Source organism: Cannabis sativa, chromosome 2 (assembly GCF_029168945.1).
Source record: "Cannabis sativa cultivar Pink pepper isolate KNU-18-1 chromosome 2, ASM2916894v1, whole genome shotgun sequence".
Taxonomy (NCBI): domain Eukaryota; kingdom Viridiplantae; phylum Streptophyta; class Magnoliopsida; order Rosales; family Cannabaceae; genus Cannabis; species Cannabis sativa.
In genome coordinates this window covers 28,129,462-28,143,495 of record NC_083602.1, presented here as the reverse complement: position 1 = coordinate 28,143,495, position 14,034 = coordinate 28,129,462, and the positions used below count along the sequence as shown (strand labels likewise).

Genomic DNA, 14,034 nt, shown 5'->3' with positions numbered 1-14,034 from the left:
AACACTCAATACAACATGATACCATCCAAAGAACATACAAACAATCGTTTTAAAATCCAAATTTCTTGCAAGTAAATCAATTACCATGGCTCTGAGGCCAGTTATTGGAATTTATTTTACCAGGATCTTAGATCTACTCACAAGTATGTTGATTAACACCCTAAATATGAACTTTCTAAAACGATGAAATAAACACATATAAAGTTTAGGAAACCTTACATTGGGTGCAGCGGAATTAAATGACTCCTTCCGTTCAGATATCTAGCCCTTGATTCCTTTCTGTAGCAGAGCATTATCAATATCTGAACCAGGATCTCTTTCTCTGAATCTTTGATGCTGAGACTCCTTTGCTGATGATCTTTCTTCACGATCTTCCTCACTATGATTGAGGTATCACTTGCTGTGTGTGGGCACTACTCATACACTAAGATTTTTGAAATTGAAGAGGGAAGGAGAAAGAGAAGGGTCAGCCAAAGATAAGGAGAGAGAAGGCTCAGTTTTTTCTGAATCAGAAGTGTAGAAATTTTAGTGTAAATTTCCTAAAGCCTTCACTATCTATTTATAGCATTCCACTAGGGTTAGGTTTGAATTATTTGACATTAAAATAATGAAAAAATCAGTTTAAATTTCCTACAAAAGTGGCCAGCCCTATACAAGTGGATTTGGGCCTTACTTTTTGCAATTTTGCAATTTTATCTTTTCTGCATCTGATTTTCTCAAAAACGCCAATTTTCTAATTCAACCATTTAAATGCCAATTCTAACTATTTAATAACTATAAATAATTATTAAATAATATTGTCATTTATCATATTTATTAATTGAACCATACAAAGTATCATAATTAACAAATATGCCCCTAAAACTCTTTCTTCACAATTTCGCCCTTACTTAGTGAAAAATTCACAAATAGACATAGTCTAATTTGAGAATTATAATTGATTAATCAAAACCAATTACATGAGTCTTACAAGCAATATTATCTCAACTAGTGGGGGGACCATGGGTCTATATAACCGAGCTTCCAATAAGTAGATCAAGAATTTAACACTGAAATTCACTAACTTATTAATTCTTCGTTGAATCCACGCATAGAACTTAGAATTGCACTCTCAGTATATAGAATGCTCTATATGTTCCACCATATAGACACATCATTAGTTATCCATTGTTATAATCCTAATGTGATCAATGATCCTCTATATGAATGATCTACACAGTGAAGGGATTAAATTACCGTAACACCCTACTATGTATTTTATCCTTAAAACACTTGACCCCGTATAAATGATATTTCAACTTATGTGAAATGAGATCTCCACCATTTATTTTCGTTTGGTCAAGCTCGAAGGAGATCATCCTTTGCTTACTATTCGCCAGATAGAAGCTATAGATTCCATGTTTATGCTAGCGCTCCCACTCAATTGCACTACCGTGTTCCCAAAATGTACGTATCACCCTGACCTAAAAGTAGGCTTAACTAACAAATCAAAGAACACGAATAGCCTTTCAAGATTGAGCCTAATCATAACAGGATTAAGATCATTTGATCTAGGATCAACTAGACGATATTGACTTGAATAGATATTACGGTAAGTTTAATAAATCTAAGTCAAAGTTCAATATCGGTCCCTTCCGATGCATACTCCATGCATCCAACCTGAGCTTTACTTTAACCAATGCTCTGGAAAGAACATAGCATTTCTCCAAATGCAAGTAAACTCTGTTGTAGATTATCATATCAGTAAAACCCTATGTCTGATAAATCTAGGAAACTTTATTCACATAGCCATGTTTACTTTCCAATGTGTTGACGACACAATAAACAGGATCAAGTATGTGAAAAGGGTTTCAGATGAATTTATACATTATGTACATATAATCATGAAATAAATCATGTGAACCATGCAACATTAAATGTTATTTCTGATCTATATTAATAAGTAAATCTGATTATATTGAAATGAGTTTTATTTAGGGCATAAAACCCAACAGTGGAATGCTATAAATAGATAGTGAAGGCTTCAGGAAAAACACTTCTTCTGATTCAGAAAAACTGAGCCTCTCTCTCTCTCCCTATCTTTAGCTACCACTTCTTCTTTCTTCTTCCTTTGAATTTCGAAATCCTTAGTGTATGAGTAGTGCCCACACACATCAAGTGATACCTCAATCATAGTGAGGAAGATCGTGAAGAAAGATCATCAGCAAAGGAGATTCAACATCAAGGATTCAGAGAAAGAGATCCAGGTTCAGATATTGATAATGCTCTGCTACAGAAAGGAATCAAGGGCTAGATATCTGAACGGAAGGAGTCATTTAATTCCGCTGCCCCCAATGTAAGGTTTCTTAAACTTTATATGTGTTTAATTTATCGTTTTAGAAAGTTCTTATTTAGGATGTTAATAAACATACTTGTGAGTAGATCTAAGATCCTGGTAAAATAATTTCCAACACCAACTTATTCAGAAAATAAAACATAAGTGGAAAGATCGCTCAACTCTATCCAGTTTAATCTCAAATATTGTCAATACCTTTATCTTCATATTCTAATGTTTATCCGTATTTTGTCCATGAAAGGGATACACTTTAGTGCATATCTTAGCAAGAGATTCTTTAGGCTTACATAAGGAGTAAGTTGATAGAATAACTTCTCAACCTTAATCTTTGTATTGTGACTTTGTACCTTCATGTTAGGGGTGTTCATGAAATAGTCGATTCAATTCAATCCGCACGATCCAATCCAATTCAATCCGCAAAGTGCGGATATCCGCATTTGTGCGGATTGGATTGGATTGAAAAATTCAAAATCCGTACTTGTGCGGATTGAATGTTGATTGACATGTAAAAGTAACCGATCTAATACAATCCACACATATTTATAAAAAAAATTAAAAAAATTATATATACAAATACCATTTTAATGTAAAGAAAATAGGAATTTATAAAAAGTCTAATATATATAATACAATTTTATTTCAAAACTTAATAGATCAAATGCATATTCTATTCTTATATATAATTTTTTTTCTTAATACAATTTAAAACAAAAGTAAATAGTTCTTTATACATATAATTTTTTTTTCTTCCTTTGAATTTGTTATTTTATTTATTTTAATTTGTTGTTGTAGACATATAATAACTATAATTTATTTTATTTTGTTGCTAGTTATGTGATAAAAAATATTTTGATAAATATAATTTAATATTAAAAAGTAACTAATCTAAAATAACCTATCCAATCTGTATTTTTACAGATTTGATTGGATTGAATTTGAGTTATTGTGCGGATTAGATTAGATTCAAAAAAAAATAAAATGTGCACTTAGTGCGGATTAGATGCACTATGATTAAAATAGTGTGGATTATTAAAGACCCCTATTTCATGTTGAAATTTAATGGAAGTTGCAATCTTTCAAAAAAAAAAATCAAAATGTGAATAGGTGTTGCTACTTTTGTTGTCGTTGTTATTTTACTATTATTGTTGTTATTTAAATCTTTATTAGTTTTTGCTTTTGAACATATTTGACTTTTCAACAAGGAAGACTCTACACATTAGCACTGTTAATAAATGTGACATCATCGAGAAAAAAGAAGAAGGAGGTAGTGACTTCCTAAAAAAACATATAATTGTGTTAAGGAAAGTATGAAATAAAAACAAATTTTTTGGTATTTGGTTTTGCTCATTTCAAACCCTTTTGATCCAAAGAAAAGAAAAACTTAAAGGAAAGAATAGCGAGTAACGCCCACTTTCTCTTTTTCAGCACCAAACGCTTCATTTCCAAAGCAAAAACGACAACTTTTTGAGGCAAACGACAACGAAACAAGCCACCTCTCTTTCAATCTCAATCATCCCTTACTCTACTACAGAGCCCAGTCCCAGGCTCTACTCAAAGGCATGTTTTTCTTTCTACCCTCTTCTTCTTCTTTGCTCTTCTGTTACAGTCACGTCAAATAAAGCCGTTAATTTTTTGGTCATGTTTATCAGCAAGACCCATATAATGGATCAATCGGTTCTCGATGACATAATCAATCGCCTACTTGAAGTACGAGGCCAACCCGGGAAGCAGGTTCAGTTATCTGAGTTAGAGATCCGTCAGCTATGTGCAGCTTCTAAAGAAATTTTCTTAAATCAGTCTAATTTGTTGAACCTTGAAGCACCCATCAAAATTTGTGGTATGTTATACAAAACCTTTTTTTTTTTTTTTCATTTGACTTTCTGTTAAACTCTGTAATGGGTTTGCTTTTGTTCTAATTTGTTTTTGGAATTATTTTGTTATTTTTTTTTTTTTTTTTTTTTTAAAAATTTATGGTTTGGATTGGTTGATTAGTTTTTATGTAGGTTATTATTTAGATTTTAGTTGCTATTTAAGTTGACCGCCAATAAATATATGTTGTTATGTGAATCTTTGTAAAAAAAAAAAAAATATATTTTATAGTGTAAAATAAAAAGAAAAAAATTACGATTTTTTTTTTTTTTTAACTATTTTGTAGTTTAATTATATACTCGATGAGCTGTATAAATTTTGTTTCTTATTATTTTTTATTTATTTTTTTGTTACTGTTTTCTATTTATCTTTTTTTTGGGATTTGGGTAGGATTCAATTAGCTGAACTTGAGACATTTTACTTGCTTTTGGGAACATAGCTATATTTGTTTTACGATCCTCTTTGAATGCCATGCTGTGAATTGTGATTTTGTGTTCAACCTAATTTGTTGTTGTTGGTATTGAATTAATTGATTTATTTATCTAACAAAGCTTGATCATACGAGAAGACCTTAAATAAAATAGGAAAAGTATGATTGTGCCTTATATTTTCATTAAGTGATGTAAGTTGGAGTTGGCTAAATGGTTTTAATTGATTGTTTATTATGGTTCGATTGCCTGATTGATATGGTTTGACATAAATTTGAAGAAGACCGGTGGAGCATTATGCTTTAGTAGGATGCTTATATTTATTTATTATGGTCATATTTACATTTGGTAATATCGACTATTCCCTTTGTGGACATGAATGTCTTTCATCCCAATTTGTTATTTGATACACAAAGTCTAATTAAGAGACTATGTCACGGGCATTTATCTGAATCTATGTCACGGGCATCTATGAATTGCAACACTTTGAAGGCTTTTGTCAGTCATTTGCACTACAATTCTGTATTTTTGAGTATAATGAAAATGTATATTGTTGACGTGATTAGTAATGCCTAACCTAATATTAGCAATTTAACGCTGGAAATAGGATGCAGATTCAGAATGTTACACTTGCATGGTTCTATGGAATAGAGTACATGTGAAAGAGAAAAAAACATTTACTAAATGTTATTGCTGTCTCCTAAGGGATGATTTTACAACACTAATATTGTTAATTTGTTGTTGAATCTTGAATGTTTATCCATATGCTTAGCAACGTACTCTTTCGTTTAGGTTCAACAATGAAATAAGTAACAACTGACTGTCATCTCTTCTGGTTCATTGGTAGTCAAAATGTGAAACTCAACCTATGTATGATAAACTAAATTTTGAATGACCAAGGAATTTATGTTTCAAGTGGGTCATTGTTTAATTGATGATAATGCTAACTACCCAACATTGAGTTTCATATTAATCTAAGCACTCTCTAACTCTATTCCCTCCAAGTCTAACTACATTAATGACATGTTAGCATATAAATTCCCGGGGCTGTAGCTGCTTTCCTCGTATACAGTTGGAGAGTTGCAGTTAAGCTAGATGTTAGTAATTATGAAACTAATATATTTTGTTCGTTACATTTCATCGGCAATCCGGTGAATCATGTGTGATACATTCATTTGTAAAAGTAGGAAGAATACCGTCAATTTTGTGCTTTTCTATGACTCAGATTTTTCTTTGCTTTGCTTCAGTAATCTTTTTTGGCTATGAAAGAGTTATGAAGTTGAATATCTTCCCTGTATTGCTTTTCAGGTGATATTCATGGTCAATATTCAGATCTTTTGAGGCTTTTTGAGTATGGTGGATTACCTCCTAAATCCAACTATTTATTCTTGGGGGATTATGTCGATCGAGGAAAACAGAGTCTAGAAACAATATGTCTACTCCTTGCTTATAAAATAAAGTACCCTGAGAATTTTTTCCTCTTGAGAGGAAATCATGAATGTGCTTCAATAAATCGTATTTATGGATTTTATGATGAGTGTAAGAGAAGATTCAATATAAGGATCTGGAAAACATTTACAGATTGTTTTAACTGCTTACCCGTGGCAGCCTTAATCGATGAGAAGATCCTCTGTATGCACGGTGGCCTTTCTCCAGACCTTACTAATTTGGATCAAATAAGAAATCTGAACCGACCAACTGATGTGCCAGATACAGGATTGCTATGTGATCTTTTATGGTCTGATCCAAGTAAAGATGTTCAAGGTTGGGGAATGAATGACAGGGGAGTTTCATATACTTTTGGTGCTGATAAAGTCAGTGAATTTCTTCAGAAGCATGATTTGGATCTCATTTGTCGTGCTCACCAGGTAAATATCCTTTGGTAATTTCATTTTGCAATTACCCATATGTTGTAAAACAGACTTTCTTTTGAGAGTGATTTTACACAGTACTTTATTTTTTGTAATAAATCTTTGCACAATGACATTATATAAGGTTTTGTTATCACCAAATACTCTTTAGTTTATGTTTTTTGCCATGTGATAATGCTCTGTACTCGTAAATCTATTTTGCAGGTTGTGGAGGATGGCTATGAATTCTTTGCCAACCGACAACTTGTAACTATATTTTCAGCACCAAATTACTGTGGAGAATTCGATAATGCTGGGGCAATGATGAGTGTAGATGATTCATTGATGTGCTCTTTCCAAATATTAAAGCCTTCAGATAAAAAATTAAAGTTAAACTTTGGCTGCACAACCACAACCAAACCCGGAAACCCTTCAACAGCAGTAAATGTTTTTGGGAGCACAACTACAGCTAAACCTGGAAGCAGTCCAGCAGGAGTCAAGGTAAATACACTAAACTTCCACTGATTCAGACTTGAGAGGGTCAAACCCAAAAGCGCATTATGTATTCAACCTAAATTTGAGATTAGATTCTCTGTTCTTCAACATAAGAAGAGTCTAATTTGTTTAAAAGTACCCCAAATCCAAGAGAGATAGCTCAAATGATCAGCCATGCTGTTTGCTCCCACACGATTTGAAGTTCGAGTCTCTCCTAGGTACCTACATAGCAATTGCTTCAGTTTCTTAGTCCCTCCAATATTGATTTGGAGCTCGAGTCTCACCTGGGTACCTACATAACAATTGCTTTAGTTTTATATTTAGCTCGGGTGAGGAAAATATTCTTCATAGATGATCCCTCAAAAAGAAAAAGGTCTATAAAGCAGGGTAGAAAATATTTGAGTCTAATGATTAGACTTTTAATTTGAGTTACATTTTTCTTTTGGCTTGCAGTCCTTCCTTGGTGCCAAAGTATGAGATTTCGGGTTCTTCGCAAGCATAGGGAGAGGTTTTACCATTAGCCCATTTTGGCTAGTGAAATGAAATGGTCAAGGTTCATGACAAGAGTTTTTAATTTTACTTGTAACATGTTAAAATTATAATTTGTAAAATTGGAAAGGTAAAATGTCTTTAGAAACAAATGCAAAGCTTGTCTTCCCCTAATAAAAAAATTGGGCTTTAAGATAGAAAAGGCTCTGTAATCTTCTTCTATTTTTATCTTCCTTCTCTGTACACTACTACTACTACTATACTAGCTGCTTGCTATCTTTGTTGTTGCAATGGATTTATTGCATATTACTTTGCTTTGGGACCATTAAAAACAAAAACAAAATGTCTTGAACCTTACTTGTCTGTACACTTGTTCTCTTCTTAGTTGGAAAAAAAAAAAAACAAGTCTCAGTATATCTTATTAGGATTAACTCTTATATGGTTCTCATTGTCTCCTCTTCTCAGTTGGAAAAAAAAAAAAACAAGTCTCAGTATATCTTATTAGGATTAACTCTTATAATGTTCTCATTGCCTCTCTTTTTTCTTGTGTTCTTTTTTTTTATTGTAGCTTGCTTGATCTATACGCCTGTAAATTGAGAAAACTTATCTTAGTCTAACCATATTTGAGGTGATCTAATAGTGGATCAGACACTTCCAGAGCTGTTTGGTATGCAGGTTTCCTTACTCGGGAATGAAAATACAAAATATAACCTATGTTTAGTATGTATTTTTAATTTTTTTGGATGGAGTTGTCATTTTACTGTACCCTTACCTTTACATTAAGGGAATATCAACATCTTCAAAACGTTGAGTTTTATTTGACTGGAAAACTCGGCCCTTACTTTGAAACGCTCTCTCTTCGTCACTTGGTGAAGCCTTAGCTGTTGTTCGCTTTATCTTCTTCCTTGAATCAGGTATCTCTCTCTTTAAATATATATATGCGAAATCAAAGTATCTATCATTTTCATGAATCTGCATCAGATGTGGTTGATTTTCTTTCTAATCTCCTTCATCTCTCTCTTTTGTTCATTCTCTTTCAATTTATTTAATGGTTAGTAGTTATGTTCTCAAGCTTTGCTCTGCTTCCCTAAAATTGAAAGCTCTGTCGATTTGTTCTAGAGATTTATGGGTGGGTCATTAAGCTTGGGCTGAATCTGTAATAAAATACAGACCTCTGTTGTGGTGTTCCAAGCAATTATCAACATAATTATGGAACTTTTGAAATTTGGGAGTAGTAGTATTAGTGTCGGAGAAAAAGAGTTTTGGAACTGAAAACCATATTATTTTCCAACTCCTTGCGAGGATACATGTCTGAACGTCATCCATAGTAGGTAGAAATGAGGAAAATATGATGCTACATACTTGTCACCTTTAAACGAGGAAATTATGATGTTATTTTTAGTTAAATATAGCTACAAATTCTAAATGGTAGATTGTTCCTTTGCTTCTTAGTAAAGAAGTTTATAATATATAAATATGACTTCAACTTTTGTGGTATAAATAAAAGTTATTTATATATATAGGTGACAAGTATGTAGTTACAAACATATAATCACAATAAATTCACAATCTGAAGCAAATTGCTGAGTTGGTTTAGATGAATGATCATGTTAGAGCACACAGTTCAAAAGGCATGCAAAGAAAATGACTTATCAGCCAATAGCCCTGCTCTGCCCACAAGACTTTTGTGCCTGGTCCATGCTCTATGTACGAGAGGCTTCTTCTATATAATTTTTTTGAAAGAAAATGATAACTATAACCTGAGAGAGAATTAAAGAGTGGGAGACATATGGGTTTAGAACCCAACTTTTCAACTCATGCATAAATTTTTCTGCCATTTCTATATCAATAATAACTCATTTCTTTATCATGAATTGAAAAGTTTTGGTAAGAGATGATTTTTTTTTTGTCTCATTTGTATATGTTTGGTTATAGTTTATGGATGATTTTTAACTGGGTTGTTTACATCTTCCATTTTCTATTATGTTTAGATTGTACTATTTTGATTCATTGTTTTGATTCCCATATACAAAAGTTAACTTCAATTGGACTTATTTTGTTCTGTTTTGGTTTATAGGTCAAGTGTTTTGTTTTGTTGTGTGAGATATAATTTTTCTGGTTTTATTTGTTTCTTTGGCTTAAGTTTATAAAAGATTTGTAACTGGGTTGCTTACATTTTTCATTTTCCGTTGTTTTAGATTGTAATAATTGATTCACTGCTTTGATTGTCATAAAAAAGTAATAATAATAGAGGACACCAATACGAGAAACCTCTAAATCAAATACAAGAAATTAATATAGCAAGTTCATAAATTATATTATTTACGACTTAAAACAGAGAGTTGTGTGTGACATCTTGAATGGTCTACCACTCCAATACATTACAAAGCACATGCACTCATCCACCTAATCCTTCCTTTCTTTCTACAGTTTTTTCAATTTTCTTTTACCCTCTTTTATCTATTATATGGTCCACATCTCCCAAAGCAATGCTGCCAATATTTGTTTTTCTCATAACAATTTATACTTTGTCTCTTCTTACATTTTTGTAAAAAAGAATTGGATTAATTCAGATCAGATAAGAGCTTTTTGGAGTTGCTTTATCATATTTAGTAAATATATAATAGTCTCCAACCCATGTACTGATGATGATGAATCAACATTATTATTAATAATAATGCTTCTTAAGACAAGAGCACTTATTAATTGGGTTAATTGATTTTATACTTCTAATAAGGGCGGGCTAATTGATTTTATCAGTACATTCATGGAGCTTGCTAACCTTAACTCAACCAAAATTCCAATAAGTGCACCTGTCTTAACAAGCATTATTAATAATAATAATGTTGGTTGATTCATCATCGTACATGGTTTGGACTATTATGCAAGGCTTTATTTATCTACTAAATATGATAAAGTAACTCCAAAGCCCTTACCAGATCTGAATTTAGACCAAATGGGTTGAAATTGCAATGTTGAAATAGACAAATGTCACAAATCTATGGTTTTGGTCCCTAATTTTTTTGAATGTTTTTTTAGTTCTATGTGCATATAAGTGAGTCATTATATTTATTGGTTGCAAAGAAAATAAGATTTGTAGCAATTTTACTTCAATATATGGAGATGATAAATAAGTTGACACTTATTTTCATACTCTAAGTAATTATTATTTGTTACGTATAAGTACAAATATATTTCTTCAAAGTTATTTCTATAGGCACCAATTACGTCAACTAGATATTTTTAGAATGATACATACTAGTGATTTAGCTTGTATAAAAAATACTCGTGTGTATAGGAGAATATTTAGTATTTTGTGTCACTAACTAAAAACTATTAGAGGTTTGAAAGGAACAAAAAATATGAATGTTGAAGAAATGATTGCTATATTTTTATATATTGTATCTCATGACATTAAGAATAGAATTGTGAGACGAAAGTTTACACATTCGTGTGAAACAGTGAGTAGACAATTTAATGTTGTATTTGAATGCTTTGTTGTGTCTTCATAGACTATTATTAAAAAAAGCCTGAATCGATTCTTGATAGTTCAACTAATGAGAGGTAGAAATGGTTCGAAAATTGTTAGGGAGCACTAGATGGTACACACATTAAAGTCAATGAGTTGGCTGTAGGTAACCTTAGGTATCGGACTGGAAAATGTGAAATTGCCACTAATGTATTAGGTATAGTCTCACAAGATATGCAATTTATTTATGTCTAACTCGAATGGGAAGGATCAGCTGCAGACTCTTGAGTGTTGCGAGATGCTAAATCCAAGCCAAATGGACTAAAAGTTTCACAAAGTATACTTTTTCTTCCATGTCTAATATCATATACATACAAGTTAATTTCATAATAGGTTCACAATTTTGTCAATCAATTTAAAGGATATTACTACTTATGTGATGTTGGATATCCCAATGGTGTTCTTAGTACTTTATAGAGGACATCGACATCATTTAAACGATTGGAATGTCCCACATAGTACCCCTACTGAATTTTTCAGTATGAAACATTCATTTGCTCGAAATGTAGTAGAGAGAGCATTTGGACTATTAAAGGAACGATGAAAAATTCTTAGGGTCGATCATACTATCCTGTAAAAATTCAATAAAACTCTATTTCAAGAGAAATAAAATGGTACATAAAAACATTAATTTACCTCCTGACTTGGTGGTGAATTGGGCTCATAAATTTTTTTTTTTGGAACTTCCAACATAGTCGGGCTCGGGCTAGGCTTCCTCTCTCTTTGGGACAAGCAGCCTCTTTGCCTTCTGATGAGGTTGTTTCGATATGGTCTCCTCTGTTGGCTGGTTCTATCAAGGTTGAAAGTGATGTTGCTATTGATAAAATTGGTGCTTGTAGAGGCCTTGATATGGTGGTGCGTGATCATTTTGGGTACTGTTCTCGCTTTTGTTGTTTGGTGCCTAGAAGGTTGTCTTGATCCTAAAGTGGCAGAAGCTTTGGTGCTTTGGAATATCATGGTCCAATGTCATTGCTTTGGGTATGATAATATCATCTTTGAAAAGAATTGCTTGAATATTGTGCAAAAAGTAGTGAACAAAGTTTCTGTTATTTCCTTTTTGGATTTTGTCTTAGATGAAATTGGTAATCTTTGTGATGGTTTTAAAGATATTTTTTTTTTTACATTAAACTATAGATTTAAATGTTGTTCCCCACACCTTAGCTAAAATCGCTCTTACGACGTCGAACACTATTTGGTGGTCGGATTCTTCAAGTTGTATTCAAAACTTTTTTATAGTTGATGTTACTCAATATTGTGTTCTCGCCCCCTCCTTGGAGTTTTCATTACTCTTAGTGTGGTAGTTGAGACATTTTTCTCAAAATAAATAAATAAATAAATATCTTAAGCATCATCATAATAATCTAGCACATAACCAAACACTGTAATGCTTTCCTAATTTTAAGATTCGCTTTATCACTCTCAAAGCAATCTCAAATCTATTCTCATAAAATAAAACCTGTATACCAAACGATCCTTCGAGATTAGAGTTTGTCATGTATAATTTGTTTAGTTTTAAATATTCTAAGATTGGGCAATTTGCTTTATAAAGGTTTCAAGTGCTGTAAAATTTCCTTAATATAGTGTTCTATATTGGAATAAACTCTATAAAGTCATAGTTCATAATTTGGATTAGTTCTTCCTTATAAATAATTTGCATTAATCTACATATTGCAAAGGCATATACTATATTACTTTAAAGTTTAAAAGAAAATAAAATGTGAATTTGATGGCGTGAGATAGTAATTTATTTCCTTAGTAATTTTATTTAAACATTGGATAAGTACATAATAACTTTTTCTTTTACAGATTTCAATTACATATTAATTCAATTATTAAAATTCTATATAAAAATGTTTTCTGAATTTATATTACATCCATAGCTACTATCTTTAAACCTATAGAGTTTTAATAATTGGATTAAGAAATTTATAAAATAAAATGTGTGTTTTCTCTCACATAGAACACATAAAATTATAACATTTCTGTAACTGTGGTTCTATACTCCCAGTGGAAATGTGGAAGTAATGGTTAGTCCAATTTTGTTTTAAAACTATCTCTTTTTATGGCAATTTGAGAAACTTAATAGTTATCTTTTTAGGAGTATAGCTTTTCTTTTATGTGTAGCATAAACTAGCTAATGAAAGCTGAAAATTTAAGTCAGACACGATAATACGATTTAAAATAACATACTTTAAAATTTAAAACTTAAGTAAGTACTTTTTGAGTTGACAAAATTAATCTAAAAATATCACGATAATAACCTAACAAAAGGATATAAAAATCTTAAATTATATTTATTATATTTATTGCATGTAATTTTTTTTTAGTTCAAGAGGACATAAAATCTTAAATTGCTCATAAAAATGTCATAATAAAATTGTAAGCATGTCAAACTTGTTATAAACATATTAGTGAGTTGATAAGTAAATCAAAATTAAGCATGATTTTATAGAATAATTAGTATTTTTGTCCTTTGAATTTTTGACACTACCCGATCTCTTGCCTCCTAAAATATATGGTTTGTTAAAAATTTCTTTTAAAATATAACAGTTACATCATTATGCTCTTCCTGTTAGGTTTTATTTCTTTTACTGTTAAAAATTAATTTTTTTATCCCCTGAATCTTGATCAATATATTTTTTCTCCTTTTATTAAAAAAATACTTTTAAAAACTATAATGTTCTATTAATTTTGAAAAAATTAATAAAATTATTAAAAAACTTGATAAAAATATTAAATTAATTTAAAATATATTAAGTTTACTTAAAAAACTTATTATTAACATGTATTTTACAAAACAACACTAAAATTATTGAGAATCCAATAAATAATTTAAACAAACTATTATTTTTGATGAAAAACCCAAACTTATTTATATTATAAACTCATATCTTAAAAAATAAATAAATATAATTTAAAATGCAACAAAAATATAAAATTACTTCGTAAAAAGAGTTAAGAAATTAAACTAAAAAGATATTATGTTTACTTAAACAAATCTTAATTTTTGGGGAAAAAATAGATTCAAACTTGTTCCCG

At 30.9% G+C, this 14,034-nt stretch overlaps 1 protein-coding gene across 6 annotated transcripts; it reads left to right on the top strand.

Moving 5' to 3' along the window:
• The first annotated feature begins 3,555 nt into the window (after nt 1-3,555).
• Nucleotides 3,556-12,730, top strand: LOC115718998 (serine/threonine-protein phosphatase PP1 isozyme 2). 6 transcript variants are annotated; one of them, XM_061110411.1, is made up of 5 exons: nt 3,556-3,892; nt 3,985-4,172; nt 5,941-6,500; nt 6,708-6,983; nt 8,035-9,061. In XM_061110411.1, the coding sequence occupies exons 2-5, from the start codon at nt 3,998-4,000 to the stop codon at nt 8,041-8,043; spliced, it is 1,020 nt and encodes a 339-aa protein (XP_060966394.1). In that variant the 5' UTR covers nt 3,556-3,892; nt 3,985-3,997; the 3' UTR covers nt 8,044-9,061. The 6 variants fall into 6 exon arrangements, 4 of the variants coding, with proteins under 4 accessions (XP_060966394.1, XP_030503700.1, XP_060966393.1 ...); XM_030647840.2 differs by lacking the exon at nt 8,035-9,061 and adding an exon at nt 7,431-7,992 and having other exon boundaries at nt 3,599-3,892; XR_009686230.1 differs by adding an exon at nt 11,691-12,730 and having other exon boundaries at nt 3,601-4,172; nt 8,035-8,380.
• Nucleotides 12,731-14,034: the final 1,304 nt, after the last annotated feature.